At 35.3% G+C, this 15,877-nt stretch overlaps 1 protein-coding gene across 1 annotated transcript; it reads left to right on the forward strand.

Moving 5' to 3' along the window:
* Positions 1 to 540: 540 nt before the first annotated feature.
* On the forward strand, positions 541 to 11,996 carry LOC149414048 (uncharacterized). Its single transcript, XM_089644101.1, has 5 exons — positions 541 to 863; positions 3,267 to 3,419; positions 3,523 to 4,467; positions 6,359 to 6,369; positions 11,919 to 11,996. The coding sequence occupies exons 1-5, from the start codon at positions 797 to 799 to the stop codon at positions 11,994 to 11,996; spliced, it is 1,254 nt and encodes a 417-aa protein (XP_089500227.1). The 5' UTR covers positions 541 to 796.
* The last annotated feature ends 3,881 nt before the right edge of the window (positions 11,997 to 15,877 follow it).

A 15,877-nucleotide genomic window follows, 5' to 3' on the forward strand; every position in this document is an offset into this window, starting at 1 on the left:
GTCATTATGTCACAGGCCTGAAGGGTTAAGTTAATAGTGTAAAATAAAGTCAATACCCACGTCTGTCTGTTTGTGCGCTTAGTTCTTCTAAAACACGCAACGGATTTTAAATATCATTTAGAGAATTTCTTCCGGAAGGTTTATACATATATAATACATGCATATTATATCTATAGAAAGTAGAGAAAAGTCGGGCAACCCCGGGTACACGTCAGCAAGTTTCATATAATTTAAAAGTTCCATAAGCGTCTATTTGGATAAACAATTGTCCGGTGCTTACTTTCGTGATTATTTTCTTTAATTTTTCGCTGTCTATGGATATAATACACACTGACATTTGGCTTCAGCGCGGTCGCCTTCTTTGCTTTCCAACCTTGCGCGTAGTAAATTGTTGCTTTGCCTTTCGAAGTAATATTTTGTATAAACTTTAACGTAATGAAGTTAAATTTGTAAGATTTGAGATTATTTCAACAACTATCACGTTTTTATATCTAAGTTCTTAAAATTCGAGCGCTCCTAATTTTCTAATGACGTATCTTTAACACTCTTCAAGCGACCGATAACAATCAGGTCACATTTTTATCAAGTTTCAACTTTACGATTGTTTCTGTAAAGTTTAAAAGCGGTCGCTCGTACGTCATGTCATTATTAAAAGCGGTCGTTTATTGCAAGGTGGTACTGGTGGATTGATAATTTCGTGAAAAAGTTACTTGGTACAATGTTTTAACACAGTTATTTTTCATTTTCAGCTAAGATCAATTACTATCACATAACAGGACGCTATCACAGCAGTGCCATGGATCATCCCAACCCAGAGAGTGTTTCTATCAAGACGGAACTTGGGTCCGAGGAAGAAGGCCCAGGTGAAATCGACCTTCTTGGTATAAAGATCGAGCCAATTAGTAGGTTGAATTGGGTATATATCACAAAGGTGTTTAAAATCAGCGCAGACAGGACAGCTGCTTGTTTTCGACTTTCCCTCTTGTTGTTCATCCTTTTGATTTTACCCAATATTTACAGGCATTTGTCGGAACTAAGAAAACGTTATATTTTTTTGAGCCAGAGCAAAAGAGCACCCCTGTTTGTAGAGTGTAAAGAAGATAATTGCTGGAGTTGGTCATGTCAGGCTGTCCCGATTTCAGGATTGGAGTTATAATTGTTTTCGTCACCGGTTAGACAGCGTTATGGATTAAGGGTCTGTAAGTAAGGATTTATTAATGCTGGTCTTAAAGAGGCCCGAATTATATAATGGAGGAAAAACAGACGCCGGTAACTCGTTCCACATGCGAGCCGTCTTAAACAAAAACGAATCGAAGAAACGAACCGTTCTCATGAAGCCAACATCAACTGAGAACGGGTGTTCCGCTCGAGTCCGTTGAGCTTCGCGCACATGCACCGTTGCACCGGAGATCAATGCTGCTAGCTCCTTCGAGAAGGCTTCATTAAAATACCCGTAGAGCAGAATCAGCATGCCTATATTCCTACTGCGCATTATAAATGGTAATCGGCCTGTCAACAACGGATTGTTAATCCGACAATTTAACTGATTATGCCCGGTAAACCGTTGCCAGTTCCTCAAAATTTACTTCCCCCAACAATCACTCAAAAATACTCAGATATTTATTAGATAACGCATATGACATGTATTTTTATGCTCTCGTGAATATGAATTACAAGGATTCCGTGATTCATTATTGCATTGATTTAAAAAAACTATACATTCCGTCTGAATATTCTAAAGAACAGAATGCTTCATGAATGTTCAACGCAATCCTTAAACACAACCATCAACCGGGTGCAATGACGAAAACAATTATAACTCCAATCCTGAAATCGGGACAGCCTGACATGACCAACTCCAGCAATTATCGGCCAATATCCTTAGCAACTATAACTCCAAGATTATTTGAAAGTAATACTAAATGAAATACACGATAAATTAATGTCTAAAGATAAAATGTAGACTATCCACTAATATAGCAATATACACTGTAAAGCAAATAAGAGAATTCAACAAGAAACGAAAAACTACCGTATCCGGGTTATTCTTAGACCTAAGTTAAGCCTTCGACAGGATCTGTCGTAAAACATTATGGGAGAAATTGAAAGCTGGGAATATACCTACCATATATATAAATACACTATTGCGATGGCATTACCAGTAAGAAAATGTTGTACGTTATGCAATTACATACTCCCAGCCAATATACTTGCGGTCAGGAGTAAGGCAAGGAGGATGTATGTCCCTCATCCTGTTTAATGTATATATCGACGAGTTGTCAATTCGCCTGTATATCAAAGCGGGCTGTCGTATTAACAATGCATGCATAAACCACATAAGCTACACGGACGACATGATCCTCCTAGCTCCGTCGATCGAGGTATAAAGATTACTTGTGAAGAATATGGAAAACAGAATAATATGATGGACAACCCGAAGAAGACGGAATTGATCGCGTTCCACCACTGAAAAAATCCAGATACAAGTAAGATGCTCTCCGTACACTTTTACGAAGGAGAATAAATACATGCACGAACGTAAAATACTTGGGGCACATTATTAATCAAGACCTATCGAGTCTAATATGATTGCCCGCAGATTTTGTAAATGCAGAAATACTGTTAAAAAAACACTGTTCAACGCATTCTGTACCGACTTGTATACGTGTGAAACATGGTGTCACTACCGAACTTGCTCGATGGAACGACTCCGAATCCAATATAATGACGCCTGTAGAATCATATTTGGATACAGAAGATACAGCAGTGCATCGACAATGTTCACGGAATTATGACAAAATGGATTTGCCGGCCTGACGAGACACCGGGTCACTGGAAGCAGGATGCGGCTAATGTCCTCCGCCAACGCGGTGGTGACGGCAGCCTACCAGCACCAAGCGCAACTCCTCAAGACCATGCCCTACATAATTGTCCTTAATTGCTAATTTATTTTTCTTCATCTTCTTTTGCATTTTTCACATATCTATTGTACAAAAAATATGTATATCTAGATGGGACGTGTGGGATTGCACTATCCTCCCCACATCCTGGAATAAAAATTAAAGTTTTTGTGTAAAACATTTTTATACAGTCGAAATTTTGTACTCTCTGTGACAGAGCTTGTGCAGGGAGCAAGAGAGTTAAACAATATTATATAATCCGACAAAATCTACGAATAATCATATAATTGCATCGACGACCGTAACTCTAAACTTAACCCTCGGCATGTCTTTGCATTTCAATGTATTATTGTTTTGTTATTCCAGGAAGCATTCAAGTGGAAACTATTCCCATCAAGGCAGAACCAGGACCCCGAGAAGAAGACGGAGTTGGAATTCATTTTACGGAAATTGACGTAGACCTGCTGGATGTTAAAAAGGAATGCTTAGACCACACTGAAAGTATTATCGAGACTGCAGGTAAAATAGATTTTTGTTTGTCTGATTTCGTTTTAAAAATTTTCTATTTTCATTCTATAAATCTATATTTATTAAGGTTTATACGCCACGTCATATTTTTCAGATTTGGACCCGAAGACACATCCCAGGGAAAAACCGTATTCATGTTCCGAATGCAGCTATTCATGCTCACAGAAGAGATATTTAAAACGTCACACGCTCACCCACACCAGAGAAAACCCCTTTTCATGTTCCAAATGCAGCTATTCATGTTCTGAAAAGGGAAATTTGAAACGCCACATGTTCATCCATACTGGAGAAAAACCTTTTTCATGTTCCGACTGCAGCTACACATGTTCTCAAATGGGATCTTTAAAACGTCACATGCTTACCCATACTGCAGAAAAACCTTGTTTGTGTTCCTACTGCAACTATTCGTGTTCTAAAAAGGGACAGTTGAAAGTTCACATTCTTACCCACACTGGAGAAAAACCCTTTTCATGTTCCGACTGCAGGTATACATGCACACAAGAGAGCTCTTTAAAACGTCACATGCTTATCCATACTGGAGAAACCCCTTATTCATGTTCCTACTGCAGCTATTCATGTTCTAAAATGGGAAATTTGAAACGTCACATGAACACCCATACCGGAGAAAAACCTTATGCATGCTCCTACTGCAGTTATTCTTGTTCTGAAAAGAGAAATTTGAAACGTCACATGTTTATCCATACTGGAGAAAAACCCTTTTCATGTTCGTATTGCAATTATTCGTGTTCTGAAAAGGCACAATTAAAATTTCACATATTTACCCACACTGGAGAAAAACCTTTCTCATGTCCCGACTGCAAAATTTCATGTATTACAAAGGGAAATTTAACTAGACACATGCTGACTCACAGTCTAGAAAAACCTTTTTCGTGCCCCGACTGCAACTTTTCATGTATTACAAAGGGATATTTGACGAGACACATGCTGACTCACAGTGGAGAAAAACCCTTTTCATGTCCCGTCTGCAACTATTCATGTTCCCAAAAGGGAGATTTAAAGAGACACATGTGGACTCACAGTATTGAAAAACCTTTTTCTTGTCTCGAGTGCAATTATTCGTGTTCTCAAAGGGGAGTTTTAAAAATTCACATGCTGACTCACAGTGGAGAAAAACCTTTTTCATGTCCCGACTGCAAAATTTCATGTTCTCAAAAGGGATATTTGAAGAGACACATGCAGACTCACAGTAGAGAAAAGCCCTTTTCATGTCCCGACTGCAACTATTCATGTTATCAAAAGGTAAATTTAAAGACACACATGATGATTCACAGTGGAGAAAAACCCTTTTCATGTCCCAACTGTAACTATTCATGTTCCCAAAAGGGAGCTCTACAAAAACACATGCGGCGGATTCACAATGTAGAATAACCCTTTTCCCGACTGCAACTATCCATGGTCTAAAAAGGGAAATTTATAATTTGTTATATAAAAGTATAGTTGATGAAAAATTTAATGTTGCGACTGCAATTATTCATGTTCTGTAAGGGGAAATTTGAAGAAACACGCGATTTCAAAGTAGAGCGAAACCATTTTAATGTTATTTCAGCATAAAAGTATTGGAAAATTCTGTTATTTTCGTCTAATGCCGTCAATGTTTTAGTGACCCATGACATTGTAGAAAGGAGGAAACACAGAAAACGGCTAACCATTCCACAGCCGAGCTCTTCAACTCAAGAAGAGTCGTAGAAACGATCCGTTGTCATGTGATAAATATTATCAACTGTGTTCAAATGTTATAGATTATCTGCCGTTAGAAATGCCAGCTGAAAAAAATTATGATTTTATTCTTATTTTTTTTTAAATATTAAACCGACTCAGCAGGTCCTCAGGAAAATACTTTCCCTCAGAGCCTGTCATCTTTGGGGATTCCGTGTGGATGATCGTTTTTAGGAAAGAAAGTAGAGGAATTTCTGGGAAGGAAAAGGGTATAAGGGATGGATAGGGATCAGCGAGTCCAGGAATGACAGACGAATGATTTATCTCTCTGTAAGCGAGACGTGAAGAGACCTAACCATCCTCTCCCGATGCAGCATGCCACGCAGCTGGTAAGTAGCATCCTGAACGTACCTTACCCGATGAACCACTTACGATAATTATAACCGACCTATGACATAGGTGTTGGTTATCCAATAAATGATTCCTGGGGCGGCGGTCCCAAACCCGCCTCTCAAATTCTTTATAATAAACTTAGAATTCACGTTACTTGACATTAATTTATGAGTGTTTAGTATAATACATATTACTAAATTTGCATGCAAATAGAGTGGAATCTTGACACTCCACCATGAAAGATGTAACAATATAATACTAGGAAAATTACAAAACTTTGGTAAGATAAACAGAGCTACGTAGTTGCTATAGTTAAATTATATTATATTTGATATTCTTCTTTCTGAAATAAATTGGGTAATGACTTGTTTATATTTGGTGAATGATGTGTTGAATATATCAACAACATCTTTATAGTCGTTACCCAAATTTAGTATACGGCCAACGGGGGTATAGAATTAAGATTCTGTGTTGGAGTTATCACAATAGAACGGTAGATAATGCCTCGATGTTGGTTTGCGAGGTATATGTTAAGAAATCAAGTATAATAGTTCAGGCTGTCAATTATTGAATTTATGATTTTATATATTGTAAAATATATGAATATATTATGTACGCACCAATGTATTTAGATTTTTTAATCTTATTTTTTTTTGCCTTTAATGTATCTGTTTTATTGTAAATGTATGTTCATGGTAGTATTTCGTATGTATAACTAATTCTTAACTAGGCAATTACATTACAATTAGGGAGGTTTAAATTAACACCAATAAGAATATATTCATATGCTTACTTTGTTCTGATTTTTGCATAGAAAATAAATTTGACTTTACTATAATACTAATATATTTTTATTCCAGTATTTGTGGAGGTGAGTGCAATTTCACATATCCCATATAGTTATACATATTATATATATAAATTATATTATAATATTATAATCTCTCGTGTCTAGGATGAACGAAGTATGCATGGATAATGAGTTAATGATGAATGTAAGTAAGTCTAAAGTAATGGTGTTTGAAAGAGAGAGAATGAAAACAGTGTGCAATATAATTGTGAATGAGGAATACTTGGAGCAGGTGGATGAGTTTGTGTATTTAGGAAGTATGTTCTAGAGAGATGGGAAGGCTGACAGAGATATTGAAAGAAGGGTAAATGCAGGTAACTCCATTCATGGAGGACTGGACGCTGTTGGCGCTAACAAAAAAATGTCCAAAGAAGCGAAGTTAGCAGTCCACAATGGAGTGCTGGTACCTACCCTGATGTATGGAAGTGAGGCATGGAACTGGCAAAGAAAGGATGAAAGTAGATTAAATGCTGTTGAAATGAGAACCCTGAGGCGTATGTGTGGTAAAACCATGTTTGATCGTGTGAGGAATGTGGAGATCCGCAAAGAGTGCAAGGCTGATGTAAGCGTAATGAGTAAGATTAAGAAAGGGACGCTTAGGTGGTTTGGGCATGTAGAGCGAATGAGCGAAGATAGGAGTGTAAGGAGAAATATAAAATGGAAATGCGATTGGTAGCAGAAGTCGGGGACTCCCGAGGAAGACATGGCACGATCAAGTGAATCGAATACTCGAGTCAGGTCATGTCAAGAGTAAAATAAAATAAAATTAAAGGCACTTTTTGGCCATGTTTTTTGCTTGCATAAATCAAAAGAGGCGGATGGTGTTAAGCGGGAATTTAAACCTTATTTTCTGTAAGTGTTTTATTTCAATTAAGGAAGTATTAATTAACATTAAGAAAAATGTGTTTACCTATCCTCATACTCAAATCAGATATTCCACATCCCATATTCTAAAAGTAACTACATACAACATTCATTTTTCAGAAGGACGTGCACAAAACACACTAACATCCTTTCTATCGCTGATATTTTCCATTTTTTTTATTTATTAAAGGAAAAGTACATATAAGTAATAAGGTTGACAATATTTAATACTACTCTTCCCGAGAAGCATTAGCTTGTGGTTGGAAGAGGAGTGTACATCATACTATTGTAGATATACATATAGAATCAAGAGAAGTAGGAAAAATATATATTGTAAGTAAAATGTACTACTAGTAGCTATAATATATATAAAAAACAATGTAATTAGTTTCTGGAATAAAGACGATTATTAATTTTTCCTATTTTATGTGCGGGTTAAATCTTCCCCATAGGAAAAACTAAACCCTTCCACACACCTTTCCACAAATGATCATCTAGTCAATCAACATTATGCAAGTGCATTATATAAGCAAAATAAATACAAAACAATACAAGAACAACACGTCAACTATTATTATTATTTTTATTAATATGTATACTATATTTGGAGAAGAAGTTGCTTCTTTAGTAGAATATATATATTTTTTTTTAAACTTCCGATTTTGTTGTCCGGGTTAAATCTTCCCCAGAGGAAAAACCAAACCCTTCCACACACTTTTCCACAAATGATCATCTAGTCAATCAACACTATGTAAGTGCATTATATAAGCAAAATAAATACAAAACAACACAAGAACAACACGTCAACTCACCAGAGATCAAATGGGAAAATAATTCATTTGATCTCTCGTGAGTTTTTTTTGATAATATTATTTTTAAACATGTTTTCAAAATGCTCAAAGCTTAACTTTTGTCGTTTATAATTCTAATTTCTTCAGGAAGTTGATAGAAAAAGGTTCTTCTTGGTATGTAAAGTAATTTTATGCAAAGGAAGTGTTTCATTTTGGACATGGAAAAATGTATTTATGTCGAGTAAAGTTTTCAGTTAGAAAATGTATATTGGAAACATTAAAATCAAATTGTTGATTAGAAACCCACCACCTCTGCTATGTGTTAGACATTTGAGTTTTTTTTAATCATTTTTTGTTTTTTTTCTCTTTATTTTGTATTTTTTATTAGCATTATTTTATGATGTTAGTTTGTAGTATTTTTAAAAAAGTACTTAATTTTATGTATCTATTAATCATCTTTATTTTTTTTGGTCAACTTCGCTTTAGATTTATATTTTTCTTTATTTATTTATGTTTTTCTGTTTATAACATGATTTTTTTAAGGAAACCTTACTTTTTAACTTAACTCATGTAATTATTTCAATAAAATATGTACACCTGTATGTTTCCCTAATTAATACAAAAATACGTACTTTCTACTTAAGTAAACGTTATGAGTTACTCGGCTGAGTGACTAGTGACGTCATATGGAAGCATAAAAAAAAATACAGTGTGTGGCAAGCCTACGCACGACGGAAGTGAAACTTTTAGTATTCTTCTCTCTCTCTCTCTCTTTTCATTTCTAAACCGCAATCAATTACGTAGCAGCTGATGCCTGGCGTGGCGTCGTTGGCTAGAGAGAGAGGAAAAGAGAGAAGAGAGAGAGAGAACGTTCGTCAGTGGCTCCCTCACCTCAGTAAGCGACTACGGTGAGAGAGCGACAGTGAACGGTGAGCGGTGGTGGGGGTCCCCTACCCCCACAACCAAATGATCACGGTTTTTCGTGACGGTCATGAGTCGGTTTTACTCCGGTCCTCGAAAATGCATGACGCGCGTAAAGAAGTTTCACTTCAAAAATGTTTTTGAAAGAAAAAACATAAAAAAGTCACCAAAACAAAAAAAAGAATATTCATTTTTCATTCCTAATAATATAATTACACCTTGTATGTTGATGTTTTTTTCACTTTAAATCTTTTTCTTAGCCTAAAACAAAAAAGAAAGTACGAAATTTGCGAAATTATCAATCAAACAGATCTAATTTGCAAAAATTGAAAAACCTTAAATTGTGACAAAAATAAATTTCAGACCTTCTTTAATTTGAATTTTTCCATACAGCACTTACATAGAATGCCTTTTACACAAATTTTATGTATTATAAAAAGGTATTTATTTTTGATCGGAAAAATGTGGGGAATTTTTCGACAGGGAATTTCGTAGCCACCCCCCCCCCCATTGATTTTTTTTTGTGTGGGGAGTAACCTTTCACAGAAGTTATACATACCTACATTTATTTTTTAATATATATTTGAAATTTTTGTGGGGAATTATGTTTCACAGAAATTCTCTAACAACACCTCTCCCCCATGGATTTAGAATAATTATTGGGGGAATCAAGCTTACGTAGAAAATTTGTAGAGAATCTGTGGGTAGAATTTATGTGAGTACAGCTTAGACCCACCTCTAGTGGTGACGTGGTACTTGTTGTGCGTGCTACTAACTTCACACCCACGTTTTTTTTTTAAATTTCCTATTTACTGCCAATTTTTAATTAAAAAATTGCATGCTTCCGATCACTTTTTCAGAAATGACAATACTATCGCTATAATTTAATCTAGGAACGAAGGTATATAGTTGCAGGTTGGGTACTAAACGCAAAATACACAAAGTAAAAATCAGGTGTGAACAAGATGATTTCACCTGGGTTGTTAAGTGGAGAAAAATCGAATACGAAAAAGAAAAAAAAATCTCGAATGATTGAAATTTTTTTTTTAAGTAATCGAAATAATTTAAAAAAATTGTTACATAAAACATTTTTAATCATTGGCGATTAAATTGATAATTTTGTTGATTTTTTGTTTTTTATTATTTTGAAGGTAGGTACCGTCATTGGTTCACTTTTTAGGCTGCCTTTGCACTTGGAAGTTTTTTCCTGTAAATCTGCAACATCGACAGTAAGATCCCGTTGCTCCTCGGGACTTGTTTACTTGTTGTCATTTGGTATTTCGCTGTTTCACCCATTTCTAATTCAGTTCACGTATCATAGTTGGTAATTGGTAAAAATGCCCAATAAACGAGCCGACGCGAAGAATTGGAGTAAGGACGAAACAAAGCAGCTGATAGACATTTTTGAAAGTCTTCCTCTGTTATGGGATTACCAAAGGGCAGACTATAAAGATAGGAATGCACGAAGCAATTCTCTTGCGTCAGTTGCAGAAGTGTTTTCAACAACGCCGGAAGAAGTAAATAGAAAATTACATAATTTAAAGGGACAATTTCTGCACGAACTGAGGAAGATAAAATGTAAGAAGAGTGGCAGCAGGTTAGATGATCTGTACACTTCCCCTTGGATTTACTTCGAAATGTTGAAGTTCCTGGACATAAGCTCCGGTACACAGGCAACAGACACATTGGTAAGAACATTTTTATTTAAAAAGTGTATACATATTTATGTTCAAGTTTAATTCTGGGGGTTAATACTAGAAGTGCCCATGTCAGTTTTGGATTTAGGTACCAGAAAGTAGTCTAATATAAACCTCCCTTAATTTGAATGCTATGAATATGTCAGGTGCTCTGTTTTTACGCCAAAAATCGATAAATAATCTTCATCCCTGGGCGATTAAGAAAGTTGACACAGGCACTTATAGTAAAGCCCCAGAACTCTACATTGGGAAATATTCTCTGAATTCGTCGTCCACTTGTGGGTAGATGGTATAATAATTATGATATGTTAAAGTTCTTGTACAGGGATATCGGTACAGAAACAACTAACACATTGTATGGACATTTTTATTTATAAAGTGTAGTATACATATTCATGTTGACGGTTAATTATTAATCATTAATGATGAAAGTAGAATGCGGGGAAACGGTGTGATTAGCATCTGTTAGTTATGTAGCGAAGGTTAGACACGTTGATATTGCCATGCCAATTCTCCCTCAAGAGAAACGAAATATTCGCTAAATTCATCTCGAATTAATTGTCCACTTGCAGTGGATTATTATTTCCATGCCTTTGTTCTAAAGGAAAAGGGTTTTCACGAGGCATTTCCTCCTCTCTTCCTCTATCAGTATAACGTGGAGCACTATTGCCAGACATCATAAAATTGTGTAGCACACAGATCGTAGAAACTATTAGTTCTACCTTTTTAGGGGGTAATTCAATGCGGTTTCGTAAAATTCTGCCTGCTAGCCATTACACCAAATACACTCTCAACCATAGCCCTGGTCCTTGAAAGACGATAATTGAAGACTCTTTTAGCAATGGGTTGGCTTTTGTATGGGTATGGTTTCATTAAATAATTTGATAACGCAAAGGCATCATCGGCCACCAATACATAAGGCATCGGTTTCTGCCTCCCCGCTAGAGGTATGGGAGGAGGAAGTCTGAGTGATCCTTGCTCTAAACCATTAAATAATGCTGTATTACGGAACACACCCCCATCAGAAACACGGCCAATGCAGCCACAATTCATGTAAATAATTTTATATTCTGCGTCCACGACAATCATTAGAACGATACTATATGTTCCTTTATAATTAAAGTACATGCTCCCACTGTTTTCTGGACATTTAATGACTACATGTTTTCCGTCCAGTGCTCCGATACAATGAGGGAAGTGCCATTTTTGTGCGAATCTGTCTGCAACATTATTCCAATGTTCTTCTGTTGACGGCAACTGTAAAAATAATACAAAAATATGTTTTTTTTATTTTTAGCTACAAAATACTGGCGCTGTGAGGGACGTTACGGAGAAGGAGAATATAGAGATGCCTAGCAACAGTCAACCTCGGTAGACATCGGAGCGGCCAAACCGTGCTGCAAAAAGGAAAAAGGAGGCTGATTTGCTTTACAAATGCAGCAAAATATTAGATACACCTGCGAATGATGACCAAGTTTTTGGTGACTTTGTGGCTTCATCGCTAAGAAGTGTAGCACATGAACATAACAAAAAAAAATTGAAACTCAAGATTCAAAAACTCATCATAGAGACTTTGGAGGATGACTTAGAGACTCCCCTTTCTTCTATATATTTGCCGCAGTCATCACAACTGCCATCGACTTCAAATCAGTTTTATTTAAGTGAACTGGACAATTCGGGAGAGCAGCACTATAAATATAACTTGATGGATCTTGTGGAAGTAGATATTTCAGAAGACGATGGATGATCTAATCACTAATTTTAATTTAATCGTGATATTTTTTTTTATTTTACGTTTTATTCCACTTAGTTCTTACTTTTTTTATCAACAGTTAATTTTTTTCAGTTACATTTTCTTATAAATCCAATTAATATTTTATTTACTTAGCTTCACTCCAAATATAAACATACATTAAGATTTTAATTTATATTTTTATTATACTTATTACATACGTATTTATAATTTTTTTTTTTTTTTTTTTTACAGTATTACCGCACAAGAGTCCCAACTGCTCCCGTCTGGAGCCAGTGAGACTATGGCATCCCCAATTGGGGTATGTTGTGAGGCTGAGGGTATTGGGGAGGGGAGGGAGATGGGGAAGAGGAAGGTGGGGAAGTACCTGGCTATTCAGATCTGGTCACCAAACACGGCTAAAGCCATTTCAAGCAATGTTTCAATTCTGAATGGTGGTCTTACACCAGGGCGATACTGAGAGTATCTTCCACTCTGGAACGTGCCGCAAATATACTATATATTATCTTAAATTAATTTATTGTGAAATAACACAAATTAATCAAATAAAATTTATTTGCGCACGCCGGGTTCGAACCCGCGACCTTCGGATCTGTAGTCAAAAGCGTATACCACTAGACCACGCCGGCCGTCATAACTATAATACATACATAACACTTCAATATTAGTCTCATTGCTCTATTCTGGATTATTTCGAGTTTGTTTAAGCTACTTGCATTACTAAGATAGAGAATACTAGAACAGTTTGTATGTAAATGGGTATTTATTTTTCATCGAGTCTATTCCTAAGTATTTACTTTATTATATGTTTAAATCATTTCCAAGTTTTCACTTTCCTATTTTAAAATCTTATATCATTGATATATGTTAAAAAATATTCTTACTAGGTGCTGTCCTTCGAATTGTATGAATTGTCCAGTTTACATAAGTACCCCACACGCAAAATTTGCCTTTGTTGACTTTTGTCAACACTTTTTTTATATTTCTTTGTTTTTTACCCTGTATTTTCCGTTCCAATGTAACAAAAACTTTAACTAAATAAAATAAAAAAATATACTACACTATGTATTTTGTATAATTAATTTTGTTTTAACATACCTTCACATAGTTGTCCTTTAATGTATCATAAATAGCAATACATACTTCCGGTATAAATAGTGATATAGTATATCTATAGATATCTCCTGAAAATAGAAAATATAATTGTAAAACTTTGTAAACACACAAATAAGTACTAAGTTTGAATCGTTATGATAGCTTTATGAAATAATACACTGCAATAATCTATGGAGACCAACATAACACTAATTATCATTAACACAATTGTCATGTATAAAAAATGCCTGTGTAAATGTGTGATAATGTTTCTAGTATTCGACTTCACGATCTGATGAATCAGCTATCAAACTTCATAACAAATTAATATCTCCAATGAATGCATACAAAAATGCAATACAAGAATGGATAGAAAACATTACCTGACGCCAAAAATCGAAGAGTCACCATTAATTTTTCAGCTGGTGAAATAGCATTCCGAGAACGAGTATCATTCTTTTTAATTAGCGGTCCAATCCTTTCCAATATGTATTCGAAGTCAGTTGCTGTCATTCGGATAAAATTAAAGAATTGTTGTTGATCCTCAATTCTTAATTCTGCCGTTAAACGAACGAAGGCCCCATCAGTATTTCTTCTTTGAAGCCAACTCCTAATCCAACACTCTCTACGGGCCCTTACGTTTTTCTTTGACAATATTGTGCATATTATCGCGGCGGCAATCCGTTGTTTGCGGAAATGTGAATCCATAATCTAACCGCAAATAAATTCTCGTCTTTATGAACTGTAAATAAGCAAATCCCTGTTATCAAATATTACCAACTGACAGCTGTCAAAGTCGGCGGCAACGCGTTGTTGTCAGGAAGCCATCTTACCAAAAATAAAATTACTGGTGCAGCGGTCTCTGTGAGAAGTTCGTAAATTAAACTTCTGTAAGCATTATTTACGATAAGTTGGATTCATATGTAAGCGCTCCTGTGAGTAACTTTTAAAAAAATTACGAAAGTCGTAAATTTTACTTACAAGTGTATGCCCAGCCTTAGGAACTTTTCTATATTATTTGTGTTTCTATTCACATCTATGGTTAAATCAACAAAACTTTGACGTTTCCTTTCATTGCTGTAACCTCGCTTTTCTAATGCAATATTGTACAAACTACGCAATACTAAACTTATGTTCTCTTTAGTCTACTTAAGAGTATTTGAATAATCATCAGTCATCACATTTTATCTCAAATTACTAAAATTCTTGCACATAAAATTTTCTAGTGACGTTTCTGCAACACATTCGAATTGACCGCCGCGGTTCGCACTGAATGTAAGTAGGTTCATGTTAGACTCATTTAGTGCATGTTTATTTTAAAAATATATTGCATCACACATTTAAATCAGTTTCTACCATATTAGCGATGAGGTAACCACCACCAACCAGGTTAACACGCAACGAGAGTGCAATAAAACACTATGTGTTAGATCATTGGAGATTACGGCATCTGTCAAAAATGCCAAGAAAGCGTAAGTTACTAAAATATTTCTCCTGAGAAGACTTTTATGTTAAAACGTAACGTTTTTACAGAAGGCCATGAATCGCCCAGACCTAGAAAGTGCTTCTATCAAGTTGGAACCAGGGTCCCAGGAAGAAGGCGGAGGTGAAATGGTGTATGCGGGTATTGATATCGACCTCCAGGATGTAAAGAAGGAAAGCTTTCAGTATTCCGGGAATACTTCGACTGCCTGTAAGTTACATTGCTCAAGTAAAAAGTTGTTGAATTTATATTTTAAATGTTTATAATGCCTCTTGACGGCATCCCCGCTTGCGGTTTATGTATATTATTTAGTGTTTAGTATTTAAAACCTTAATCAACCATTTTGTAGTTTGAAGACTAATTTTTCTTAGGATGGGTTGTTCAAATTACACCAACTGAAACAACTCGTCCTTAGTTTCACAGAATTTGAACAATTTATCAAATTTCAAAGCAGAAATTGAAGTTCTGTGAAATATCTTTTCAAGTTCTGTTTTTATATCGTGATAAACCCAAATAAAAACTGAAATAACAACAGAACTTGAATAGAATATTCACAGAACTTTAAAATTAACTTAAAATTTGATGAATGGTTCAATTGACCTAACTTTTTTATTTAAGATTATTAACTCCAAACTAGACTGTTGTGAACTTTAATTCATAGATTTCAGAGTACTCGAGCAACTAGGCAAAATATATTATTCTGCAACAATAACTTTAGTACCAACTATCACATACATGCACCTGTTTCTCGCTTTCACACACTTGGAAACAAATTCACCTCAAATATCGACATTTTTAAAATAAGTTTGCCTGTCTTCAAGAGATACCTGAATGACATTTTTATTTAGCATATTTAAAGAGCGATTGCGTATATTTGTTGTTTTCTTGTAGATATGTTGTGAACTTAAAAAAATTGTTATTTTTG

Source organism: Hesperophylax consimilis, chromosome 20 (assembly GCF_061612785.1).
Source record: "Hesperophylax consimilis isolate HC1 chromosome 20, BYU_Hcon_1.0, whole genome shotgun sequence".
NCBI classification, from domain to species: Eukaryota; Metazoa; Arthropoda; class Insecta; order Trichoptera; family Limnephilidae; genus Hesperophylax; species Hesperophylax consimilis.

Coding starts and splice junctions, on each gene's coding strand:
- LOC149414048 (XM_089644101.1), top strand. CDS start 797: ATGGATCATCCCAACCCAGAGAGTGTTTCTATCAAGACGGAACTTGGG. Junction 864..3,266: donor GTCCGAGGAAGAAGGCCCAG/GTGAAATCGACC, acceptor TTGTTATTCCAG/GAAGCATTCAAGTGGAAACT. Junction 3,420..3,522: donor AAGTATTATCGAGACTGCAG/GTAAAATAGATT, acceptor CATATTTTTCAG/ATTTGGACCCGAAGACACAT.